This window comes from Photinus pyralis, unplaced genomic scaffold (assembly GCF_008802855.1).
Source record: "Photinus pyralis isolate 1611_PpyrPB1 unplaced genomic scaffold, Ppyr1.3 Ppyr1.4_LG2, whole genome shotgun sequence".
Lineage (NCBI taxonomy): Eukaryota > Metazoa > Arthropoda > Insecta > Coleoptera > Lampyridae > Photinus > Photinus pyralis.
Window position 1 is genome coordinate 3519158 of NW_022170403.1, and position 27813 is coordinate 3546970.

A 27813-nucleotide genomic window follows, 5' to 3' on the forward strand; every position below is an offset into this window, starting at 1 on the left:
AGATATTTCCCAAAGATAATATGCGAAAACCTCTACTGAAAAAGGCAAATCATACTTTTAAATAAGTAATTGAAACTGTGTTTTTATGAAACACTAGTAAACTCTCCGATCTGAATCAATTCTAAATTGGTTTATTTTAGAGATGTTAAATTGACATCTTTAATAGGTTTTGAATGAGTAATAAGTGATTCTGCTGGATTGGGTAAGTTTGGAGATGGACCAGTTTGACTCAGTAAGATCTCAAGGCGTGGTTGCGCTTCCGAGTAGCTCAGTGGAGAATTTGCTCACTCAATTGCCCTCTGATCGAGATGAGCCTGTATGAAATTCCCGGCGAAAATAATATCAACTACCAGGGCGGGTCATTTGTTGTTTCCCACAAAACTACGAGCACTTTACCTTTTGGGGGCATTCTTTTAGCGCTGGAGATATTCATTTCTCAAAACAATTTTCACTCCCTTAACTTCTCACGTGTAAGACCACAGTAAAAATGACCTCATCTACAAATCTAGTGGCGTATAAAACCTGGAAAAGAAGCACTGGGGAATGTTAAACGCCCCTTTGGAAATGTTTCTTTCAATTACCGTTTTCTTGAATTTCCCCTTGCGGTTAAGTGAATTAATAATGAAATCTATTTTCTCTTGATTGTCAGTAAACTTTCGTTTTTAGAATTTTTCTGTATTAAGGTTAAGTATGCATAAGGTAGGGTTTTGCTAAGGTAAGTGTAAGTAAAGTGAAGATTTACTAAAGTGACGACTTCAAATTAGTGATTTCTAATCGATTTCTTCTTTTAGAATACTCGAGCCGATGCTGTGGAGAGCTTGTTGAAGTATGTCGTCAAAAAAGACAATCGCGCTTTCGATAATTTCAAATCTGTACTCAAGAAGGATTACGATTGGCTGTCGGTAGCATTACAAGAGAATCACGATCAAAATGATCTGCATGTGACAACCGAGCAGCTAGCATTTCAAGACTCTTTGGTTTTAGGGAATGTTCCCAGACAACCACCTTATTATGTGCGACGAACTATACCGGTAAGTACGGGTTAATTTGGTGGAGAAATAAAAAATAAACTCTTTGGAAATTGTTTATCTTATAATTTGTGTTTTTCTTTGTGATTTTTGTGCTGCTTTGTATCAGAATTGGATTAAAATGGTTAGTTTCATATTTGATTGTGAATCTTCTAATGTTTGTCATTTCAGCTTTCGTGGTACGCATTGTATTAAAAGCTAGCGCCCCCTAGGGTTCCAAACCCTAACTTTTTGAAGTGTCGTAAGTCTGTAGAGCAAATCACTGTTAACATCATTCTTCGGTTTTATAGGACTAGAGTTTTGCTTTTTTTTAACAAATTAACTCTACAGCATCATACATTATTTACACAAATTTAAATATTAGATATATAGGGTGGTTTTTTGGGAGCTTCCGTTTCTGGGAAAGTGAAATATTTAAGTTTTTGACAATGTGTACTTAAGAGTTACTCTGAAGGCCGAATCGATGTAAAATATTTTCAAAATGGTGGCAAGTATCTAGTAACTTCGTCATTTTAAATGGCAATTCCTATTTTTTCGGCCTTCAGTGCAATTAAGTACAAATTTTCAAGAAGCCGCCTATTTCACTTCCCAGAAACGTTTAACTAAAGTCCCAAAAAAACACCCTGTATAGGATGCCTACTAAATTTTGCATGTCCAGTCAATTCGTCTAAAATTGTGAAGGAGATATTGAAAACCATCCTAAACGACATTGGAATTTAAGTTTTAACATTTTTTATAGATGAAACACCCTGTATCTCTTAATGATAATCATTACTGCTCCATTTCATTTGTTTTTTTAATTAAATACAAGGCCATTCGTCGCATTAGCTGATTCCAATGTCTTTATTTTTTTACAGTAATCATAGCACAAATGACCGGTCAAACCAGATTTGCAATGGTTATTCAATAATATAATTTAAATTTTTATTGGAAAGTTTCATATTTTATTTGTTTATTTTTATTTATTTGTTGCAAAAAAAATGACATGAAAACTCTATCAGGGTCAGATTTAGGGTTCGATTAAACACGCAGTTCATTAATTGACAAATACAAAAAATTGTTCTCGAATCATAAATAAATGAAGCAATAACTCTGGAAGAAAAAGTGGCATTCAGAACCCGTTTTTACACGTACCACGCATGCAAGCGTTCGATGGACAATTAAATAAGAAATCTTAATTACTTACAGTTTTTTATAATCGAATAATCTGGTCGTAACAATTTTGCGATATTCAGGCGCACTTAGAACTTGATAATTTGGCATATGCGTGGCGTCGCCGCCTCTTCCAGGATGTAGTCAACTGTCGTGGGGATGCGTACCTGATAGGCATTAACAAGGGTGCTTCTCCACTACTTTTGTTGCCATGCCAAACAATGTGGTGGATTTTCTGAATTGAGGAGGTTGTGGGCTAACTGTTTTTTTCCGACCCGAATGGGTGGGGTCACAGCTTCGCCACTGGAATATCTGCCTTAGAGGGAACTGCTTTCTGGTGATAGCTTCTTCTTAGGGCTTTCATTAGTTTCCGATGTCCCTATCCTTTGGTCTCGATCCCTTCTCTTTTCCCCCTTGTTCCTCCTCTTTTTATTGTTGTCTTCTCCCTGCGCTGCTTCCTGTCCCCTCTTCCTCCTCTCGGTTACTTGTGCTTATGTCTGATTCTTCTTCCTCTACCTCCAGTATTCGTCTGCTTTCTTTCTTCATTTGATGTTTGTCTCTGCTTCACTCTTCCCCCTACACCAAAATCGCTAACAGCTTCAAGACACATAAACATGCTGACTGGCCGAAAAAGTTAGAGGAAATGTACCGGGTGACCCAATAAGACTGTTCCTCGGCCATATCTCGGGAACCGTTCGTCGTATGACATGGGTAACACAAATTATTGGGTAAATCGGTCATGAAGAATCGCTGGAAAATATTTTGAAGTTCTAAAAATGACCACCAGAGGGCGTAACTGCCATATTAAATTTTAAAATTGCATTTTCTTTAAATTTCGCATAATAAACTAAACATTTTTAAAGAGAACCAGTTTATCTATCATTTTCGTAAAAAAATCTCAGTTATTTCAAAAACAAAAAGTGGCGTGGGAGGGGGGGCGTTCAATTGTTTTTGCAATAACCTGCTTTAACTTCTTAACGGTTGGACCGATTAAGAATCAACCAAAATATAGTTAATTTAGTTGAATCCTTCTCCGCCAGGAGGCTAGTTTTGACACCATGACCAAAAATCCTAAAAAAAATCAAAAAAATCATATGGAATGATATGACTTTTTCATGAAAAAGTAGCCAAATAACATCCAAAGAGGCCAGTGAAAACCGTTTTTAAAAATCTCGTTCCTAACCTCAAATATTGGGTACGTGAGATTAATAATAATTATAATACTACACTAATCGTTACTTGATTTTAATCTGTGCGATTAGTGTTAACCATGCTAGACCTGAGTTCTCACAAGAAACACCGACCATAATAATGCTTTATTTGCCCAACAGGAACACCCATTTACAGGACAAAGGCGAAAATACATAAAGAAAAGTTATTAATCTTAGATTAGTAATAAACGCTAAAAGTGAGAACAACAAATAAACATTTAAAAAAATACTCAGCAGAAACAAAGAATATAAAAAAAAACAAATGATTTGAAAATAAAGTACCTACGCAACGATATTAGGAATTATTTAGACGCTATTTCTAGAATATAGTTCTTACTACAGGTAAATATATCACATTCATTACTAATTTTATTAAATGTGTCACACATGAAATGTATTGGGGATCTTAATAAAGTGTATGATTTCACTCTAGGACAGAAGAACGTAATATTGTTTCTGGATTGCTGTCGAGGCACATGAAACTTTAACTGCTGAATCAATTCTGGACAATCCACTAAGTTGTTACACAAATTATATAGGAATGCCATTGCTGTACACCTCCTTCGCGCAGATAGGCTTTCGATTCCAGCATATTCCAGAAGTACACCATATTTAACATTCCTTTCAGGGTAAATGCCTTCCGCTTTTAAATACCAGTACTTAAATAAAAATGCTTCAATTGTATCTTAAATTTACTTTTGACGTATTTTTGGTATGTGTCGATTGCGCGAAAGTTTGAAAAAGCGCCCTACACGTTTAGGTAGGCATTGGAAAATTAAACAAATGAAACACGATGCATTATAAAATAATAACAGCCATGATTTGTAAATTATTGCTGTGTTTACATTCCAAAATAACGGAGGCCATTTTGAATACTTGGGTCGCCATTAGATCACTTTCTTTTACCTTTCATGGGTTTTATTAAAAAACGGTTCTTCTTAGAGCCACAGCCCATTATTATAAAAAGAATTCAGTAAACTAACTGTAATATACCCTCGATTATAGGTATCTATAATATTAAAGTTCAGGATGCGTTTAAGTTTAATCCTTTTGGAGCAACATGAAAGTTCTGATGATATATATTTTTTAATGATTTAGACTCATAATTGCCTCTTTAACATCTTATTCATTTTGTAGCTAATTTTTAGTAGTTTTAGGAAATTTACCGCGAGATCCTTGGCCTTCAAAGATCCATTAATCTCATTTTCCCAATATTTGAGGTTAGGAACGAGATTTTGAAAAACGTGTTTCATTGGCCTCTTTGGGTGTTATTTGGCTACTTTTTCAAAATGAAAAAGTCATCATTCCATTTGATTTTTTTAGGATTTTGGGTCATGGTGTCAAAACTAGCCCCCTGGCGGGGAAGAATTCAACTATATTTTAGTTGATTCTTATTGCCCAATTTCAACACTAAATTTGTTAAAATAGGTCAAACCGTTAAGAAGTTAGAGCAGGTTATTGCAAAAACAATTGAACGCCCCACACCATCTTTTTTTTACGAAATTGATAGATAAACTGGTTCTCTTTAAAAATGTAAAAAAAATTTGTAGTTTATTATGCGAAATTTAAAGAAAATGCAATTTTAAAATTTAAGATGGCAGTTACGCCCTCTGGTGGTCATTTTTAGAACTTATATTTATATTTTCAAGTGATTCTTCAATACCGATTTACCTAATAATTTGTTTTACCCATAAGGCATACGACGAACGGTTCCCGAGATATGGCCGAGGAACAGTCTTATTGGGTCACTCAGTACACGCTCCCAATCGTCGCGAAAGAAAAAAGCCCCATTTTCTCTTTGTCTGTTCAATTTAGATAGGTTAGAAGTAAAGTTACATCTGGTAGTTTGCCGTAAGAAGGCAAAATTAACACCCTTGTTTTATCACTGTGAAAAGATGCAGGTGTTACAAAGAATTACGCGTTTCATGAGGAGAAATGGGGACGTTTGGCGCGTTCCGTCGTCGCTTAAGGTTATTGAATCTAATTGTGATCTGCAATTTTTTTGAAAATTCATGAGGAAGGAGTTATTTTCTGGTGGAAGTGGCGTTTCCTTAAATACGGAAGACAACGCAACTACACGAATTATCCTTTTCAATTTTTCCTAGAATTACAACTTCACAAATTTTCGAAAAGGAAAAACAACACTGAGATCAAAATTGAAGTAAAATAAACCAACTTTGTGTTTATTTGTAAACAACCAAGATGTGCACTTCAAAATACAAACAGGGTGTTCCATTATTACTACTGGTGTTATGGCCAAAATAACGTCTGCATTTACACAACACTATTCAATGTCAGTTCCACAAATTGTCATTTAAGTGTAAGGTAAAATGAATGCAGTGAATGTTTAATGTGGTGTACACAATGAATCCTGCAACCTTGAATTTGTGGTCATTGTCTGAGAAGACTGATATTTGCAATAAATTGCCTTGCTGATTTGTTAAATGGAAATAAAATTGCAAACTAGCATGGGATGGTACCAGCCTCACAGATTATTTTAGCTCAGGGTTGAGTTATGGAGTGGATGAAACCTCAGCGGTAGTTTCACTCCATAGATCTAAATGGTCCCATCTTCTACTAAAAATACAACCATTTTTAACATTTTTGATATATTTTTTTCAATGATCTTTTGGTAGTAACAGCTAAATGGCTATACTCTCGCCTACCACTCAGCATCCTGCATCGAAGAAACTCTTAAAATATGATACTGTGAATTAATTCTACATGGTCTTTTTTGGCAACTGAGCTAAAGCTATAATAGAATAAAAATTACAACTACCCGACCTAGTACTCTATTTATTTCCTAAATCAAAAATGAAAAATGTGATTGTTACAGTGATCATCATTTCCTTCTATCGTGTACTGGTGCATAAAGGCTACTTCATGTAATTTACTTATACTATACATACAGTATTCATATTAATGTTCCATGCATGTGTAAGAGAATGACAATATGTTTTGTTTCTTTGTCCCCACACCTTTCAGCAATTGCTTGTATTTCAGTTACAGAATCTTCAATTACATTTAGAGGAATTGGAACCATGCCAGAGAATTATCCTGTATGGAATGACAGGAAGTGGAAAATCCTGTTTGGCCGCCGCCGCCGTAAAAGATCCTGATTTGTTACACCATTATTTTAGGAATAGAGTATTTTGGATTAATTTAGGGGAAGTTAAAGAAGTTGATCAGTTACCTGTACATATGACACTGTAAGTACTTCAACTGGTTGTATCAAAACTGACGATCGTTTTAGGCTATTAGAAAGACTGCAAAATGACTCGAGGCAAAAAACAGAAAAGTTAAGGCCGGTTTCGATTCCCCCGAGTCACGATGACTCCTCCTTTGAGATCGAGGTGTTAAAACATTCACTTAAGAACATGTTTACCAACTTTCGTGAAGCTTTACTAATACTCGATAACGTTTTGCTGCGCGAAGCAACCGAGGCGTTTGATGTGGGCTGTAAAACGCTCATTACGACGCAAGTCAAAGACATAATCGTTGGCAATAACAGTGTATATGTTAAGGTCGAAGGCGGTTTTACTCAAAAGGAAACGCTCGAGTTGTTCGCCAAGTCCCTGAACACTGAAGTGAAAAAACTGCCGGTTTTAGCAGAAAAGCTTCACAATTTATGTAAAGGGGAACCCATTCTTATTTCGTTAATTGGAACCTTATTTGAACCCTGCAAAGAGGACCTACTTAACAGTCTGAAATCTTGGCACTACTACATTAAAAAGCTAACAAACAAAGACTATAAGTAAGTAATTGCGAATTTCACATGCGTTACAGCCGAATTTTTTCAGTTTAAAAAGGCAACTATTTGACACGATCAGCATCTGTATTGAACGCTTGAGTCCGGAAATGCAAAAATTGTACTTTAAGTTCTCGGTGTTTGTCGAAGACGTAAATATAACGCCGCAAGTAATGCAAATAATATGGAATTTGGACGACTTGCACGACGTTCACGAAAAAATGCAAGAATTACAAAACAAATCGCTCATTGTGTCTTATTACAATCAAGAGTTAAAGACTTACGTATATGGGGTACACGACTTATTTCTGGCATATCTTAAAGAGAAACTTAGCGCCGACGCTCTCGTTGCTCAACATAAACAATTGATCTCATCATATAAACGGGTTTCTAATGACAATTTTGCTAATTTACCCAATGACAATTACATATATCAGTATTTAGGTTATCACTTAAAGCATGCTCAATGTTACAACGAATTTTCCGTATATTTCGATTTAAAATTTATTGGTGCTAAAATCAAGGCGATCGGCACCGCAGATTTATTAAGGGACTATCAGCTTTATAAGAATTACATTACACGAAACGTGAGTATCGATTCGTTTTCATTTAAATACTCTTTACTTTCTACAGGACGAAGTACTTCTTAAAAAACTGGGCGAGTATATTAACTTTGTGAAAGCGAGGGGGCACGATCTTTATAAATATTCTGACATGGACATAATTCAGTGTGGATTGGGACAGCCGAAGGATAGTTCCATCTATAATGCCGCTTTGGTGCTAGCTAAGGAACAGCCTCAGTCACTGTATCTCCAATTACAGTAGGTATTATTTAAAGGAAAAATAAATTTTCTATCTCTTACAGTATTTGTCCATTTTTAACAATCCTCTTAATTAACGTTTATGTTCGTATTATCCGACACTTCGCGCGGATTTGTTACATGCGTCCAAATAAGCTCAATTTTGGCGGATGCGCCGCCTCACCTCGCACAAGTACGCCATTGTGTGTGTTTGTCTTAAGGTTGCTCGCTCTTCTCTCTCAATTGAACTCGCTTCTTTAAAATGTATGCCAAAATGTATTTTTTTTCTGTTATTCATAGCACAGACAAACCCAACAAATCAAAGATCATGAAAATTGGCCCAGCCATTTATCGAGTTCCAAGTAGTGGAAATAACCTGACTTTTGTTTTAATCGATAACCTGTTATTAGATAGCTACTTATGGAGCGATCTCTTGGTTTTGACCTAACGTTAAATAAATAAAAAATATATGAATGTACAGGCTTCTGCAAAAGTCCCGGGACAGAGTTATAAGCCCCCCTCGAGTTTGACCTTATTTTAAAAGTAATTAAAAACCTTATGGGGATGTGTTTCCTTTTTAAAATTAAGTGAAACTTGACAGGGGTTGTAATTTAAAAATATTAGGGTTATCGTCCCCTAAAAATTAGAAAACTCCCCTGTGTATGAAAGTTTTAAACCATCTAAAATATAGTTTTTATAGGCCTTTATTGATCCCATAATTTTCAGATTTTTCTTCACGTTTGAAACTTATAACCATGTCCCAAGACTTTTGGGGAACCCTGTACAGTAGGCCCTTGGTAATCCGGCACGCAGGTTTTTTCATCTATGTCGGATTAGTGAGTTTGTATGGGGCATTGAGCATTTTTTTTATTTCTTATATGTACAGGGTGGCCAAATAAGAATGCGAGATACGGTATCTGGGAACCTGTCCATCGTAGAGGCTTGCAGTATAAAAATTTATTACTAAAACGGCCACGAGCAAAACCTGGAAAATATTTTTAAGTTTCTGAAATGACCGCTAGGGGGCGTAACTGCAATCTGGAATCTAAAGTCACTAAATATATAAAGTACCGCAATCCATTGGGCTCGTGTGTTAGAGAGAGAACGCATGATTTTTGCCCAAAAATGGCGGAAGTTACCAGATTCTAGTAACTTTAATGTTAGGGATTGTTCCATCTGTTTGGAGATATCTGTATATATTTTTATAAAACATGACAGTACTATGAAGTTAGGTTATAAAAAATGACAGCTGTTCAGATTTTATTTGTCAATTTTTTTAAGTTGGCAGCAAATTTGCCCAAAAATGGCGGATGATTGCGGTACTTTCTATATCTAGTGACTTTACTGGAATCTAAAAAAGTGATGTTTCTGTGAATTCCGCTATATTAACCTAACCGGTTTTTGAAGTCGACGATAATCTGAACAATTTTTGTTTGACGATTTTTCCTTTATCTCTAAAAATGAAGTGGTGGGGGGTATTCAAAGGTTTCCGTAAAGTACACCCTGTATCTTCGAAACGGCTGATCCGATTTTAACAAACTCGGATTAATTGAAAAGAGTTATTCTTCGGCTACAAATATTATAATATTTACAAATATTATAATATTTGAAGTTTTGTTAGTTTCACATATCGCCGCTTGAGGGCTTTTTTCGACATTCCGACAGAAATGGTTAATTTTCTCAAAAAAATTAAATGCGTTGGTTTCATTTTGTTTTTATGAAAAAGTAGCTAAATGATGCCTAAACAAGCTCACGAAAACCGCATCTCAATATCTTGTTCCTAACCTAAAATTCATGCCAAAGAAAATTTTATACCCTCAAAATTTTATTTTTTTAAGCTAATTTTTTCGGAATTATTTTTATTATATAATTTGTGGCACTAAGGTGGATCGATTTAAAAAAGGAAGCTTTTAATGCCACAGTAAATTCTCGAAATGCTGGCCATAAAAATATATATCTCAAGATATCGAGATGCTGTTTTCGCGAGCTTGTTTAGGCATCGTTTAGCTACTTTTTCATGAAAAAAAAATCGAACCAATGCATTTAATTTGTTTGAGAAAATTAACTATTTCTGTCGGAATGTTGAAAAAAGCCCTCAAGCGGTGATATGTGAAACTAACAAAACTTCAAATAGTATAATATTTGTAGCTCAAGAGTAGCTCTTTTGAACTACCCCGAGTTTGTTTAAATCGGTTCAGCCGTTTCGAAGATACAGGGTGTTCTTTACGGAAAGCTTTGAATACCCCCCACCACTTCACTTTTAGAGATATAGGAAAAATTGTCAAACAAAAATTGTTCAGATTATCGTCGACTTCAAAGACCGGAAATTTTTTGGTTAGGTTAATATAGCGGAATTCACAGAAACATCACTTTTTGAGATTCCAGATTGGAGTTACGCCCCCAAGCGGTCATTTCAAAAACTTAAAAATATTTTCCAGGTTTTTCTCGTGGCCGTTTTAGTGATAAATTTTTTTACCGCAAGCCTCTACGATGGATAGATTCTCAGATACAGTACCTCGCATTCTTAGTTGGCCACCCTGTACAATGTCGGAAATCTATCATCAGTAACAGAGTACTAATGTACGTAGAAAACTTCGCCATCTTGCCTAAGCAATGACTCGTACGGGCAACTACTAAGCACTTTACGCAGACAGGCGCCAATGAAAACAAAATGATGCGCGGATTCTCTGTCAAGGACAGAACGGGAACGCAAATTTTAGATTATAGAATGGATAAGCTGAGTCGCTCAATGCCTGACTTTCGAGCGCCTACTGTATATTGAGATATGACTGATGTCCCTAATGCATTATATTGTGTTCAAAATAAGGATGTTTATCGTGGGGATCTCAGAAACCATGATCAAATTAGGGCAAAGTTGTGCAATTAAAAGGTTATTATCATGCAGTAAAGAAAACCTGAAAATTCCGATAATTTCCGAAGATATGTTAGAAAAACCTAAATTTGCTGTTACTATTTTTTCTGATCTTATTTGAACAGATGCACAAAAATTAAAAACATTTTCTCATTGCAACTATTCCAGCTTTACCAGACAGTGATGAGAGATTTTCAATACAACTTTTCATTTTGGAGAAACTATCAACTTATATGGCTCACAAAAAAGTAAGTACTGTATTGAGTAGCATTTTTGATGTACGGTTAAAAAAAACAAAAGTTGAAAACTGTTGGTTTCAACAGCATGGTGCACTCACGCACAACGCCATACCTATCAGACAAATTTTTCCATTTTCCAGGATATTTGTCTGATAGGTATTCTCACACCATTAGACAGTTGTGCGCAGATGCACCATCCTGTTGAAAACAACAGAGTTTGTTTTTTTTTGTACTGTACGTTGTATTTGTAATAAAAAATGATACTCAATACAGTATGTATGTGCTCCTAAAAAATAAAGTTTGTGATTTCTCCCTCTTTTTCACTCTCGCCATTCTTATTGAACCTTCTCCTTCTCTTGCGCATCTCTACTACATCTTTATACTTGTTTCACATCTCGCTCACATCTTCACGTTTTCTCTTCCTCACTCCATCATGTGTTCTTGATTCATACTCTTCTCCTACTCTTCTTTTTTGCACATTCTGGATTATGATAGGAGTGAGTTACTGACGTTGAAGCAAGCATTAACCATAGCAGGCGTGGGCAACCTTTTTTGCCAAGGGGCCAAAATAAAATTTTTATTTGCGCCACGGGCCACGCTTGAAAATCCAAATAAAAAGTATGTTTCAAGAAATCAATATTTATCTATTTCCTTTTGGTCTTGATTTATTTTTTCTTTCGTAAAAATTATTTTAAAAAAATCAATAAGTACTCCTGAAAATTGACACGATTTTGCAAACAAAATTTACAAGACATGGATAATAAATCCCCATATTCAGCTTGTATCCAAATTTATGCTCTTAAGATTTGTTGCAATATATGGCTTAAAAATGTTGCTTAATCCCAAAACACGTGTCGTTTTATTGCCCCACCCGGTATATATCGCGAGGAAAATTCTGGAAAATACCTGGCGATATCTCTGAAACAAGAAATGCATCTTTAACTAGGCTTTCAAACATCTTGGAAGCTTCGGATCGCGTCCACTAGATGCTGCACGTGTGACATAATCATTAAAGTCCAATTAATTAATTAATTAGAATTTTAAATGTAACTTGTGGGCCCTATGGAGTATTAACTATGAATTATATTAGCGGGCCGAACAAAACTTATCGGCGGGCCGTGGTTTACCCACGCCTGAACCATAGGCCTGCTCGGTGATGCTTCTGTAGTTTCTTGCAGTTGCCCCTGTAGCAGCTGCTGGTGTTGTGGTCGTGGGTGTACTGACGTACTCCCCACATCAGGTTTTACAAGGGTTACTAACCCTCACCTTTAGAGAAGAAAACCCATAACTGAGCCTTCCCCCTCTCCTGGCGATTAGGTTAACCTGGTCCTTTTACTCAATGCTGAAAAGTATCAGCCTCCCTTGGGGTTGACCCCTCATGGGTGTGCGGAAGAGACACCAGCTGCCTACCTTTGTCCAAGAATTGCGCACTTCCAAGCGTCGCTTGACCGCCACCAGCTCATCAGTCTTCCTGCACTACTTTTAGGTGTCCAGTCTTGTGTGAGGTTGCCAACCACTCAAGGAAATGGTTGTTCTCGCACGATATTGTTAGGATCTCGCTCGAGTACCTCCAACCCTTGAACGTTGGTGTTAAAGTAGCGCCTTTTAGGGGGAACAGATGGTGGTCAAGAACCTTGGTCGAGTGATTTTGAACCACATCTGCCTGGTTAGTCGTGTGTCTACCCAGAGGGTTATTGGTATCTATGATCGCTACCTTGAGTTTGCTTGTAGCTACTGCTCCACTCTTACGACATGCCCCTGTGGTTGGGGCTGTGGTTTGCCCTTCTTTATCGACAGTTGTTGAGTCATCCAACCTCTGCCTCTTTTTCTCTCCGCCGTCTTCCCGCCTGACCTCTCGCGCTCTTGCGCACATTTCTTTCAAGGTTTCCACACTCCCCCTCCCTCTCTCCCAACATGTTTCAACATTTTTTCCACAAATTATTCACTTTTTCTTAATTTCTTTTCGCCTTCTTTTTCTTTTAATCATTTCTCGCTCTTTCCCTGCATTTCCTTCACATCAAGATCAATCATTCTTGACTTCAACTTCCATTACGCCTTCTTTACAGACACCTTGTGCACGCCCTTTCTGTACAACTTTTTTACTTTTTCTTAAAATCGTCCTTTTCTTACTATCTCTCACCCTCACCCACTCAACTACTACCCATCTCTAATTCGCACATTCTTCCAGCATTCCTTTTTTGCTTTTTTTTTTGTGGTTTCTTCAGGTCTCCCACATATGTTTGCAAGCTTCCTTCAAACCTTTACACTCCCTTTGAATCTCCATCCCTCCTATCCCCCATTTGTTGCACATCTGCAGCATATTCATGCTTCTTTCACCTCTCCGTCAATTTTTGTATGCGGCCCTTGTTCCCTTGTCTTTACATCTCACACACGCCATGTGTCTCCGGTTTTCTTTGTTCTGCTTTTCCATCTCCGTCATACCTACTGCATACATTCATCGTACTATCTGCACAGTTCCATCATGCCTTCTTTACACCTCCTTACGGCATCTTATTCGTGCATTCGTCAGGTAAACTTGGTGGAGAGGAGAGGGAACACATGTTCTACCCTTCATGGTATTCTAATTAAAGGTCTTATCGAAATAAATTGGTTTATACAAACTATAACTTTCCCGTGCGTCTCTTTTTCGAGATCAGTGAGCGACGGGGCCAGAGGGAGGGGGGGGGGGGGGGAACTAGTTTCATCCTTCATGGTACTCTAATGAAAGGTCTCGCCGAAAGGAATTAATTTCTACCAGCCATAGCCCTCCTCCTCGACCTCTTATCGTGTGATATTCCCTTATACCTCAAGAACGGATTGTCGAAAGAGGGTACTCAGAAAGGGCGATTGAGACGTCTGCCAAAAATATATCTATTGCTGATGTCAAAACAAGCTATTTCGGTTTTAAAAAATGCGCTTTATCTGCAGAGTTGGGCACAATTGTATATACTTGTTATATACAGTTGGAGCGGTGCTGGAGGCAAGAGAAGACACGAGCGACGATGTTTTGTCGTAAAGCGGCAAGTTTGAACATTCACAGCGAGCGGATCTACGAAACAATTTGTCCTCCCCCCCACATTCGCGATGGTGGTCGCCGTTTTAGGGGTGATTTTTCATTAGGGACAGTTAGGAAAGGGCGTTTCAGAATGGAGAAATGTCAAATTCCACCGCCTCGAGGTACACTATCTCGGGAATGGGTGGGTTGTTGATTTGCATTAAGTTCGCCGTCATGGCGCTTGGGGAACGCTGGGTGAAAGTTCGGTCGGCGGTTGTCAAACATTTTTAACCAGCCGAGATGAACGGTAGACCTGTAGGTGTGGATTTAGAGGTATTTTGACAGGTGGACCTCACAGGTAACCTTTGAGAGGTGACCCTATCGGTGTGTAGACACAAAAATTTGACAAAATTGTTGAGAATGAACCTAATTAAATGCTTTATTATAGAAACTCACGTCTGCCTGGGCTCAAATTTTATGAGTAAGTCTGGTTATCTCAGGCTGTTTGATCGGTAGAGAGCCTTTCTCGAATTTATTTAATTTCCATCATGGCACCTTTTGTGTTATTAAAGGTAAATGATTTCTCACGCGACTTAATATGTAACGTGGGAGTGGATGGTCTGCTGAGTTTTCATAAGAGAATGTCTACTTTGATCCATACTGTACAGAGGGACCACAATATTAACAATATTTTTTCAGATCATCACAAGAAAACGTATACTTCACCCACACTCTCGATCTGCAACAAGACGTGTCAGCAGCATGCTTCACTTGTGACGTAGACCAAATATTAGTCGGCATGAAAAATGGAGACATAAATGTATACCGTTATTCACAACTCCCAACGAAATTATTAACTATATGTTCTAGTTGTGGGAGCAATCGCGCAATCACAAACTCTACGTATTTCCGGGCCATACGGATACCATTTTACACCTTCGTTTTTGTCCCGACGGAAACGGGTTTCTTTCTGTATCTGAAGATGGCTGCGTGAAAATTTGGAATCTCGACGGGGTGGTTTTGCGTAATAGTAACGGCGAAATTTACGATGAAAACGGATTTAATGATCACATACCGTCGCCGCGTACAAAACAGAGTTACTGGCAAAATTTTTACGAGAATAATCGACAGGATCGAATTGATCGTAGTAAAACCTGCAGGATATCGAAAGATGGGCAGCTGGATAAAGTTATATGTGCCGCTTACGCTAATCATTCGAAAAATGATATAGTGACGGGTTGCTTTAGCGGGAATGTGTTTGTGTGGAATGTAGCCGAGGAGCCTGTCGTTGTTTGCACTATTCACGGACGTGGGACGCCGGTTAGTTGTGTTACGTTTTCGGGTGATGATAGTCTAATTATATTTTGCTGTGATTCTATCATATTTATATATAATGCCAAAAATGGAGAGTACCTATCTCAGCTACTTAATAGAGTTACTATCAATTCGCTACTTATCGTACCCGACTATGACAGTGCACTAATCGCCATAAATAAAAATACAATAACAATGTGGACATGGAATCAATCCGGACTTAACATAACCGATCCATCAATGAAGGAATTGGATAACCGACAAACAAACTATTTATGTGGTGCTGTAACCGATGACGGAATGTACTTGGTTGCTGGATCGACAGATCATTACATTCGTATATGGAACATCAGTACCGCAAAAACTATTCAAGAAATTTTAAACAATAAAGGGTAAGTTCTTTCATTAATAAGCGAGAAACATATTAAAGATAAAGGCTACTTTTAATATTTCTAAGAAATAAGTATAAAGCAGATCGAATTCTCTCAGTCTGTCCAGTGTCATTTGGAGCACTAGTGAGACCAAAGCAAAAAAAAAGCATTACTTTGTGCTAGTAAGGACCAGCTCATATTAATTAATTAATTTAATTTAAAGTAACAGTTCAATCAGAAAATACAAGCAAAGAAAACCAAAACAGGCACAAGTTATGCGTAAAGGATTCATGGAATCATAGTTCAGGTATTTTTGGCGCATTTTCCAACTCATGTTAGAAAGCGCTATTGTGGCCACTTTATCCGTCCGTCCGTCCAAGGCCTTAATTACTCCTACAGTTTTCAAGATATTTAGTTTGTTTTTTTTGCAGAAAAATCTTGCCGATTTGGTGCACATGCGTAAACTGCATAAGGTGAACTTTTATATTTATAAATATTTTTTGAAATTTTAAGTAAATATTCTTCGAAGAAAGACAAGCATATCGCATATTGTAAAAATCAGATGCGCGCACAAAGTCATCTTTCTTATTTATGGAGATTTTTTTGAAATTTTAACCACGAATGCTTTTAATAAAGACAAGCATATCGCATATTGTAATAATTAAATGTGCGCATGCGCAAACTTTCTTACTTATTTTTTGAAATTTTAATCAAAGATTGTTCTAGTAAAGGTAAACATATCACATATGTTACATATCAGGTGTGCGTGCACAGACTGCGCAATGCTAAGTTTTTTTTAGAGTATTTATGCCATAACTTATTTTCCTTTGTACACATAGTCAGTTACATGACCTTTCGGAAATGCGCTTAAGTGCAGTTTCATACCCCAAATGAAGATGAAATTATTCAGGATTATTTTTAGCGCATTTTGTAAGAATTAAAAAAAATGTGCTATTAATAATAATAATAATAATAATAATAATAATTTATTGTCTGGTGAACAAAAACATTGACATAGACATTGTCCAGTTGTATCTAAATGATTGTTTGCGTTTTGTCCATCCGGACTCACTTCTGCCGTTTCGAATTACTTTTAGGGGAATGGTCCTCGAATCCTGGAATTTTTTGCAGTAGGTAGCGTATACCTCGAAGGTTTGCCAGACGGCCATCAACTTTCGCTGTCTAAAAGGCATCCCCCCCTACGAATTATTTCCTGATATGCTTTTTTTGAAAATAAACGTGCATAACTTTTACATACGGGGGGGGGGGGGGTAACACATGTTCTACGCTTCATGGTATTCTAATGAAAGGTCTCATCGAAATGACGAAATGAATTGGTGTGTATAAACTATAACTTTCCCGTGTGACTCTTTTTCGAGATCAATGAGCGACGGGGTGGAGGGGGGGGGGGTTAAACATTAATTTTATCTCTCATTGCATTCTAATTAAAGGTCTCAACGAAAGAAACAGTTTTCTACCAACTACTGCCCTTACTTCTGCCCTCTTATCAAAGTACGGGGCGGGGGGAGTGGAACTAATTTTATCCTTCATGGTAGGTACTCTAATGAAAGGTCTCAACGAAAGGGATTAATTTCTACCAACCATAGCCCTCCTCCTCGACCTCTTATCGTGATCGGGTATAATAATAATATTTATTGATGGCCAAGCCATACATTATTAACAATAGTATTTTAATAAGTATAACAAGATATAGATATTAATAAATAATACAATAATAAATTACATTTAGTACATATTCCCTTATACCTTCAGAATGGATTGTCGGAAGAAGGTACTGACAAAGGACGATTGAGACGTCTGCAAGAAATATATCCATTGCTGGTGATCTCAAAACAAAAGCTATTTCTGTTAAAAAAATGCGCTTTAACTGCACAAGATTTGTGCACAAATCACAATTTATACTTGTTTACATCAATTTGTAGTTACAATCAGGGTTTTTTTTCTTAACAGATAAGTGTAATAAAGAAGCCATACACAAAGCTTTCTTTACTTGTGCGCGTATTGCATTAAACATTTTATATACAGGGTGTCTCGCGCAGGAGTTTGCATTAATTTTTTTAAATGGAATACAATTCGCATGTGAACAGTAATTCTGAATAGTTTTCGTATACAGGGTGTTTTTTTGGGAGCTTTAGTTGAACGTTTCTGGGAAAGTAAAATAGGTAGGTTTTTGAAAATTTGTACTTAGGAGTTACTCTAAAGACCGAATCGATGTAAAATATTTTCAAAATGGCCACCCTTCCGGAAACACCGGAAGTAGATAGTAACTTCGTTATATTAAATGGCAACCCCTATTTTTTATTGCATTTTTGGATTCTACGTAAAATTTCTGTTCTTTTGATACTCACATGTCCATATCTGCCATTTATGGTTTTTAAGTTATTTTGAGTATGAAAAAAAAATGGCGGATACAGATGGTACCTTGATAATTGATTACTTGAAAACGGTTATAGTCATGGCAACCCATTTTTATCAGTGCATAGAGAATGAATACAGCTTTCTTTTAGTGTACCTACTTAAAAAAAAGTTAAATTGCGTAAGACCGCCCCTATGGAGATCCAAATTTATGGAAGTCCAAAGTCCAAAAACTCAGTTTTTTTTAATTTAAAACTTAAAAACCATAAATGGCAGATATCGACATATGGGCATCAAAAGAACTGAAATTTCACGTAGAATCCAAAAATCCAATAATAAATTGGGATTGCTATTTAAAATAACGAAAATATTTTACACCGATTCGGCCTTCAGCGTAACTCCTAAGTACAAATTTTCAAAAACCTACCTATTTTATTTTCCCAGAAACGTTTAACTAAAGCTCCCAAAAAAAAACCTGTATAGTGCCATATGACACAATTTATTGACTAAAAAATTTCCCTTGTAGTAAATCAACAACAGATTAAGCAAGAACTGTAATAAATAAGAAGTTTTCAGAATATGACATAACAGAGTAATGAAACAAACGTATCTCAGTTTATTATCGTTTTACTTTAAGGCATTTTTGAAGTCAATAAATTGTTTCAAGTTCGTTTCAAGCTCTCAAATTCTCTTCATGTTCCCCTCAAACTTCTCGTAATTTCCTTTGAAGTATTTCAAAAAAGTTTTTTAAAGCTCCCTTATTTTCCCCTCTTCATCTTGAGCTTTCCTCACATCGCATCAAATTCTTCTCTATGTTCCATCAAGTTTCCTAAAATTCATTGCTCCTTTCAAGTTAAATTTTCTTTGAGGTTCTCCTTGTATATCATTCAATTTCTCTGTAAGTGCTCCTTTAATTTTCTTCAACTTCCTATCAAATCCTTCTAAAATTCTCCTTAAATTTTCCTCATGTCCTCAAGCTTCTTTTAAATTCCTCAAGTTGTCTTCAGCTTACCTATAAGCTTCTATAAAGCGTGCCTGGCATCATCAGGTTTCTGTTAAGTTATTTCAAGATCTTTTACATTTCCTCAGGTTCCCCTCAAATTCCCAAAATTTCTTCTCAAATTCATCTTAAAATGCATTGCTCCCCTCAGGTACGTTTGAAGACTTTATGTTGTTTCAAATTGGTTAGGGAACTGTGAATTTTTTCGGGATAGATTAGTTGGGTCAGTGATTTCTTCTTTCAGGCAACCAATCCCAGGAGGATTGGTTGGAGATACTTTCTGGTGAGTTCGTTTAAAAACTGTATAAAAGTTACAGTGTGTGATTCACTTTTCTTCTGTAAAATCCAACAAGCTCCTCCCAAGTTCTTTTCAAACTACTTGCACGTTTATTTCTCAGTTTCCTCTTCAATCTTTTTTAACCCATGCTCATATCAAGCTCTTCAAATTTTCCTTCACCCTTGCATAACATTCTTCCCATCTTCCTCTCAAGTTTTCCTAAAGTGTTTCTCAAGTTACTCTCGTTCATCGTCCTTTCACTCAAGTTCTCCAATCCCACCACGTTTTTCTAAAATTCATTGCTTTTCTCAAGATTAATATCCGCCATTTTCCAAGATTATAAGAGTGTTCTAATGATTCATTAAAATCTTCGCCGTTTTTATTCAAATTACTAACAGATGACAGGTTTGCCAAACGGCTTGGTTTTAGTAATATTTTGAAAATCCATATAGGTTTAGTCTGCAAAATGTGTTGACTCACTTGACATACAGGTAGGATGTACGTAAGTATTTCTCCTGTAGAATCTATCTTGCAAAAAGCGTCATCTTTACTCGTAGCATAAGGTGCCAGTTTATTATTGAAGGATAGTCAAAATCAGCAACAGCTGCGTCCCCCTTTCAAATTGCGTCTAGAATCTACAAAATCTTGATATCCAAATCAATTCATTTCAGTCTCACTATTCTATTCTGCACACTAGGTGCTATTTAATTTTTTTATGTGGATATCCGGAAGGAACATACAACGTAAACAAGTAAAAAGGTTTTCGCCCTAAGGCGAGTAACGTGAGGCGCATTTTCCATGCATTGATCAATACTTCCCAAAGAACATAGCTATGTGCTCTATGTTTTTCTTTATTAGAAGCATCTACGGTGAACATTTCAAAGAAAAACGTGCACGCTTTCCAACCGTCGCGAAACAGCCTAATTTAATCGTTGATTCTAGTATTTAACGAAACACCCCACTATTAACACAATCTCTTTCTTCGTTCCCACCCACGCCGAAATACTTGGAAACACCTGCGACCTTGTTGTTAGCGCCAGATGAACATTTTCTTTGAAATTGCGATAAGAACTTTTGGTATCAGACAAAAGTTAATTAGCTTAAAAAAATGCACATGTGGTGGTAATGACAAGGCCGGAGTTGTTTAGAAGTAGTACAATATAATCCTTTTACAAAATACGCAAATTTGACCACAAGTGTCTTACATTAAATCTAAATTGAACGAAATACGCAAATTCTAAAAGGAACAACAAATACGGAAAAGCAAATTCAAATAAAATCAACCGACTCTGTGCTTATTCTTAAACAGTCTCCCCGATTTACACTTAATAAATGCTTTATTTTTGCAGGTTAGTCGTGTGTCTTGATACATTTTATGACGATTCCAAAAAAGCCGTCCATATTTTATTGTCGGGCTCGGATGATCAGACCGTGAAACAGTGGCATATACAACCGACAACGCCAACAAAAGACACGCCGAAATTGTTACCGATATTCGACTGCTACTGGAACGCTACGTCCGGAATTCCCAGAATAGCGGTCGTTAATACAGCGAACAAGGTCCAAATAATGAACGGTTTTAATTTGATTATCGAATCGGAAACGCTACCGGCCAAAATTAATGTGGTTCGTTTTTCGCTGTGCGGGAATAAAATTGCAATTGGCTTGATAAGCGGGGATGTAATCGAGTTTGATTACAAAAATCGACATTCAGAGACTTTGATGAAGTTGCACGATTCAGTTGTGTTTCTGAAGTATTTTAGTACCGTCCATCCGTCACTGCAAGAGAAGCACGCGAAAAATTTGCCGTCCACGTGTTACGTATTGGTGGGTGCGGCGAAGAATGGTTGGATAACTATGTTCGTGGCCGATCGTGCCGTTTGTTTAATGCAACCGCCATATTTAACAGAATTTAGTAACAATAAGTTACCCGTTATTCCAATAGTGCAATGCTTCTACATAAAAAAATTCAACAAGCTTCTTAGTGTGGCCAAAAATCGTGTCATTAAATTATGGGATGAAGATGCGTCGTATACGATTCTATTCGGAGAGAAAACGCAAAAGAGTGGGAGTAATGGCGTTGTAACTATGGCTACAATATCATCGGATCAATCGAATTTAGCCATAACGTTTGACAATGGTTGTTTTGAAATTTACTCGGTAGCTGAAAGTGAAAACAGTTTCACTTTAAATGAAGAAAGACTGTGGGAGAGGCCCTTGCGGTGCTGTCGTTTTTCTCATAATGGAAAGATTTTGGCATTGGGGGATGACAATGGCAATATTGTGGTAAGTTAAGATTTTATTCAGACTGAACTTTATTTATGATTGTAAAATGTAGGGGTAGATACCTTCCTCTCACTTCTTTCCTTATACCTTATTTAAACATCTCTTTTCATTATATCTTCATCTTTGTTTTTTGTTCATACCTCTTTGTTATACTTTTGCTTTTCATAGGTCTGCTGGAGGGAGGACTTGCGACGACTAGCAATTAGGATGAAATTAACAGGGAATATTAACGTTAATTGCTATTAAATTAATCATTCTGTAGATAAAGCACATAAAAACAATTGCAGATTGTGACAAAAACCAAACTTTATGTGAAGTTCCTTAAATTTTTGAGCAAAGCGAGCAAATGAAGTCTAATTTAAAAACCTGCATAGTGCAATTAATTACGGGGGTCTTCCCAGCTAATAATGGAGTAAGATCGCCACAAAATTATGATCATGACCGACACCAGTATATCGATAGTCTCCTCCAAAAATGGGTGTATTTTACGTTTGTATCTTCATTTTTGGGGAGGAAACTATCTTAGGTGCTTACGACTTTTGGCATTTTCATCTTGTTTACTTTTATTGGAGAACCTACCTAAAAATCGCAATCAAATTGCTCCACAGATAAGGTATTAACTACTGCGCATGCGTAGTACGACTTTTTGTTAGGTTAGATCAGGCCCGCGGTTAGGTTAGGTCGAGAGCTTTCCAAAGGCACCCATGAACTCCCATCGTTGTCGCATCATTCTCAAGATAGGTGTCCCATTTGAAATCTCTGTTGTTTACCGCCCGATCTTGTCAGCGCCGTAGCCAGATTGATTACCAAGAGCAGGCCAATAAATCTACAGAGCGGGCAGGCGAAATAATAATTTGCCGCATTCTGCATAAATACCACCCGCTGTACAACTTCATTTTTATTAGTATACGAGGTCAGGTAAAAAAGTTATCGCATCTAATCACATTTTTTAAATTAAATTCAAAAAGAATAAAACGAGGTCTTTATAAAAAAATTTGCGAAATTATTTGTATTTTTTGGAAACGTGGACCTTTTTTAATCTTAAAAAATATTTTTTTAATCTTTTTGAATTTTTGTTGCATGTTTGTGAATCGCTTGAATCTTTTTTTAATGTCCATGGAAAGCTGTAGTTTTAAAAAGAATATTTAATATGCTGTTTGTTTGCATTAAAGCATACAGGACGTTCCTTAAAGAAAATGTGGTTAGGTCCGAGAACTTTTATACTTGACCCCGTATACCTACTTATTGTGAAAACGGTAGATTATTCAACAAGCGTTTTTTAAAATAATAATAATAATTTTATTGTCTGCGATCAAGTATTTTGACATAGACATCGTTATACATTCATGGAGGATAACATTTTTAAAAATACACAAGAACAGTGTAAAACAAATGCCAAAATATGTTAAAAATGTTAAAAATCATTTATTGAATAAATACAACGTTCGACTAGGTATTTTTAGCGCATTTTTTAAGAAAAACGTGCTATTGTTCGCGTTTTGTCTGTCTGTCCAGACCCACTTCTACCATTTTGAACTACTTCTAGGGGAATGGTCCTAGAGTCCTGGAAATGCAGTAGGTAGCCTATACCTTGAAGGTGTGCCAGACAGCCATCAAATTTCGCGGTCTAAAAGGACCCCCCTCCCCCCCACCCACGAATTATTTCCTAAGATGCTGTTTTTGAAAGTAAAACGTGCATAACTTTTACATACGACAACCAGTTGGTCTCAGATTTTGCATACGCATGCCTTTAGTGGTGCCAAGTTAAACTTTAGAAAAAGGGGGGGGGGGGTAAACACATGTTCTACCCTTCATGGTATTCTAATGAAAGGTCTCATATCGAAATAAGGTGGTTTGTACAAACTGTAACTTTCCCGTGCAACTCTTTCGAGATCAGTGAGCGACGGGACCTGAGGGGGGGGGGGGTAAATATTAATTTTGTCTCATTGTAATCTACTTAAAGGTCTCAACGAAAGGAACAGTTTTCTACAAACTACTGCCCTTCTTTCTGTCCTCTTATCAAAGTACGGACAGAAGGGGGGGGGGGAGTAAAACTAGTTCATGGTACTCTAATGAAAGGTCTCAACGAAAGGAATTAATTTATACTAACGATAGTCTTCCACCTCGATCACTTGTCGTGATCAGGTATAATTCCTTACATCTTAAGAGTGAATTGTCAAAGGAAAGTACCTACAAAGGGCGATTGGAACCTTTGGAAGAAATATAACCATTGGGCATTTAAATAAAATTTGATACATGGCCACTTGGAATAAAAGTAAATGTAGCGCCATTTTCTTCATATTAGATCATCATTATGAGCATGCTAAATTGCATCATATTAAGCAATTTTCAAGAGCGGACTAAGCCCGCTTTTGCCCCCCTCTAACTACAGCCCTGGGATCTTGTCAAAATTTGGTATTCAGAGGTTTAAGGACTTGGGGTTTCTAACTCCATTCTGAAATTCTGAGTCGCTCATCAATTAGGTTAGATTGAGAGGTTTGCGCCCATGAACGAGATATCGCGGTTTAAGTGTTTGCGCTGCGCTGGGTATTTGGGCCGGTTACGTTAAGTCAAGATGCGTTGCTAGGTTACATTGCGGTTAGGGATAAGCGCGGATACTGCAGGTGAGAGAGAAGGGAAAACTAGCTGTCTCTTACGATTACGCATCTGATTGGTTCTTTCAATTTAATTTGAATGCGATCTCTTCTGTTGAAAGAACCTATCAGATGTGTAACCGTAAGAGACAGCTTGCCCTCTTAGTTTTCCCTTCTCTCTCACCTGCAGTATCCGTGCAAAGCATTGGCACATGCATTGTTATTTATTATATGTCGATGTCAACACCGTGGTTAGGTTAGGTTGTCAAAATGCGGTTAGGTTACGTTAGAGCGATAAGGCGGTTAGATCGAAATGAAAGAGGAGAAAGGCTTATAGAGTTCTCCAGGGAAAAGAAAATGTTTGTCAAATTATAATAGTTGACGACAAATACACAAATGGTGTAACGTAAGCGCACGGGCTTCCAGGAGCGGAGATCAACACCGACCATATACTGCTAACGGCGGTGCTGAAGAGTTTAAAGTTAGCCGCTACCATCAAGAAATAGGAGGAAGATTAAACAATAGATTGGATGGTATAGAAATGAGGGTAGAAATCGAAAAGGATATGATGACGTTGAAACAATCACAACAAGGAGACAGCGAGGTAAACTGGGCTGGTGGTTTACAAGCAGAACTTAGGGTACAGAAAAAGAGGAGGAGCCCTCAAGAGATTATTGATAACATGGAAGATATGATAGGAGGGTGGACACTGGACAGGGTCCACTTGTACCTAGGCCCCCTTTGTATTACCTTCCTAACTAAAATTATCCAACCCCACTCGAACCATCCCACACGTGAAATGGACCTAAGGATGCTGGAAGGGGAGGTGACTCTAATCAGTCTTTGGTGTCTTAAGAAGAAAAGACATCAAAGTGATTGGGCGATATGCTTTAGGTGCCAGGTTTGGGGAGAAAGACATTTATCTCCCTTCACATGAAAGCGATACACTCCATATATATTCTCACTAGGTGGACCAGGTCATCCTTGCCACATCCACCATTTGACTGGTAACTGCCCAGTCATTCTCCGTCGGAATGAAGGGGGTTACCTCTGACCAGTTGGGGTATGGTGCAGTGGTGGCCCTGGGAAAGTGGGCTTCTCTAGTACCTTGGCTATCTTTGAGAGGTTGTCCATGTAGGAACCTCCTCTCATCTGAGGCTGGATGGGTATTATATGTAACTTTTATTAGAATTTTATTTAGGCAAGATGGAGAGGAGGTGGATTCTATAGAGCTGCAAGAACTCTTCCATGACTCCCTCTGACGCCTCCTACCATCTTTATATAGCGTTTTTTGTTCTGCTTTTTGTGCGCCCAGCACCATGAGTGTTGGTTATAGGGCGTCGTTGCAGTCCTCAGAGCATACCTTTTCAAATTACTCCACAATAGAGTTGGTACACTACCTTTGGTGTGCAGTCTCTCCTAGAGTCTCCCACGATAGTGGAATAGTGCCTCTTTTACTCTCCGCCTACCTGTTTTCCCGCCTGGCCAGAGTTAGCTCTAGGACCCTGCTCTGGGTCAGTGTTGGAGCACGGGAGGTGGATGGTTTGGAAATGTCCGTTGGCGCATTTTGGACCATCCTGACCTTCTTTCTCTTTTTTTGCTCCACGCCGGTGATGCGCTTCCGTGGTTTAGATTGTTGTTGAGTCTTGGGGACCTGCAACATTGAGGTATCCTGGGGCGCTCCCTCTGGTTTGTTATTTTGATCGATCTCCATGTTAGAAGAAAGTAGTTTCATCCATGGGAGCTCTGGGAACTATCCTCTCATCTGAGACTAGCCGGGTAATATGAACTTTTCATTAGAATTTTATACGGGATGCAGAGGAGGGGGATTCCATAGAGCTCCAAAGCCTCTCTGACGAGTCCTAATATCCTTCTTATATTGCCTTTGGTTTACCTTATAGGTCTAATTGATTGAAAGTCCGCAGACATCAGAGTGCTCTCTAAGTTTTTCTCCAAGGAGATGTTTGTAAAGGGAAATATTACGTTGGGGTCTCAATAACCCTTTTGAACCGCTCTCTTGCAGTTAATACTGTACCCTACTAAATTTCGTCTCACCAACGCTTGGGACTACTTGGTCAGGAAAATATGTTGATTGTAGGTGTACCTGCCAACATTTTAAACTGTATATCGATTGTCCCTTTAAGTGAAACTAGAACTTCTTGGCAAATGTTCAAATTGGATATCAGTTTTGTTACAGAAATGATTGTTGTTTCTATTACAGATTTGGAGCGTAGAATCAAAAACCATATTGGGCACGCTGCAATTACACAAATCTTCTGTGCGTTATTTGTTGTTTTCTCCATCACCTGCCTTAATTCTAATTAGTGTCGGCGACCAAATAGCCTGGTGGGATTTAACAAAACTATCCGACAATAATTTAAATAGGTTTGGTATTCAGTGGCTTTTGTAACATTTCTTACAACGGTCTTCCACATTGTAGATATAGAAGACGTTCCAGTTCAGTCAAAAGAAGAAATTTAGCGATTGATTTAAGCGCACCAATGACCAATTTAAATTTAAGTGTATGGAGTAACAAAGAAGGGAAGACTGAGAAGCCGCATCTTCTTTCGGTTATAAAAGTTCGGGGAGTCTTTTCTACATATATCTCGGCATCGTATGATTTTACTTCATTTTTTAGTATTGATCAGAATGGTTATCCATATATTATGGAAGTATTATAATCTTAAAAAAATTGTGATTGTATTAATTAGTATTTTGTGTAATATGAAATTGCATAATGTTTCTGATAGGCGCATATTGTTATATAGTAACTTTAGGTTTACGTTTATAAAGAAATATACTATTTTTTGTTTGAGGTTTATTTAAGTTTGTAAACTTAAATGTAGAAAAAATGTAGTCATTCAACTCGAGAGTGTTTCTCAAAACATGATCTCCAATCAGTTCTTATTTTTGAATAGCTAAATCAGTTTACACACGCACATTGACCAAACAAAGTCTGACTACGCATAAATAAGTAATCATCACTGCCGAGGCAATCCTCAAACTGTTATGAAAGTTGTTATATTTTAAATGAACATAAGTTGTCTTTAACAAGTTTTAACGTTTTATAAATAATTGCATACTTTTAATAACATTTTATATTTTTTACTTTTCAATTTGTTATCAAAATAATTTTTTTTGTATAGTACATAAAGAATACTATTTATTGTTACTTTTAAGGTTTGCAATATTTAATATACACTTCCATCTAACCATTAATTTTATTTTCAGCCACTACATAAATAATTAAATTATTTAAATAAAACTAGTCTTAATTCAATAATGAAATGGACAAATGTTAACTATGAAGATAAAATTACATCACATTTAAAATGTGAATTGTTTCATTCTCTTGTTGCATTTTATGTGCATAAAAATATAATGTAATTTAGTAATAAGATGAACGATAATGTGATGTGAATTTGTTAGTCGTAGCTGTGCATTAGATATATAAATTCTATTTTATTATATATAGAGAATTGAAAGTAATTGTGAAATAATCCAGAGTAATTCATATCATATTTCTACTGCATTAAATTTTTTTATACCA

At 37.0% G+C, this 27813-nt stretch overlaps 1 protein-coding gene across 1 annotated transcript; it reads left to right on the top strand.

Annotated features, from left to right (window-relative positions):
• Window positions 1-690: 690 nt before the first annotated feature.
• LOC116163092 (apoptotic protease-activating factor 1) lies at window positions 691-27813 on the top strand. The gene is made up of 11 exons (XM_031476936.1): window positions 691-699; window positions 792-1031; window positions 6395-6600; window positions 6645-7145; window positions 7192-7726; window positions 7773-7960; window positions 14745-14865; window positions 14916-15751; window positions 20733-21669; window positions 26485-26648; window positions 26704-27813. Exons 1-11 carry the CDS (start codon window positions 691-693, stop codon window positions 26942-26944), a joined length of 3978 nt encoding a protein of 1325 aa, XP_031332796.1. The 3' UTR covers window positions 26945-27813.

Excerpts from the sequence above, each read along its gene's own strand:
- LOC116163092 (XM_031476936.1), top strand. Across the intron at positions 6,601-6,644 it reads TTACCTGTACATATGACACT|GCTATTAGAAAGACTGCAAA; the intron begins GTAAGTACTTCA and ends CGATCGTTTTAG. Across the intron at positions 7,961-14,744 it reads TCACTGTATCTCCAATTACA|ATCATCACAAGAAAACGTAT; the intron begins GTAGGTATTATT and ends ATATTTTTTCAG.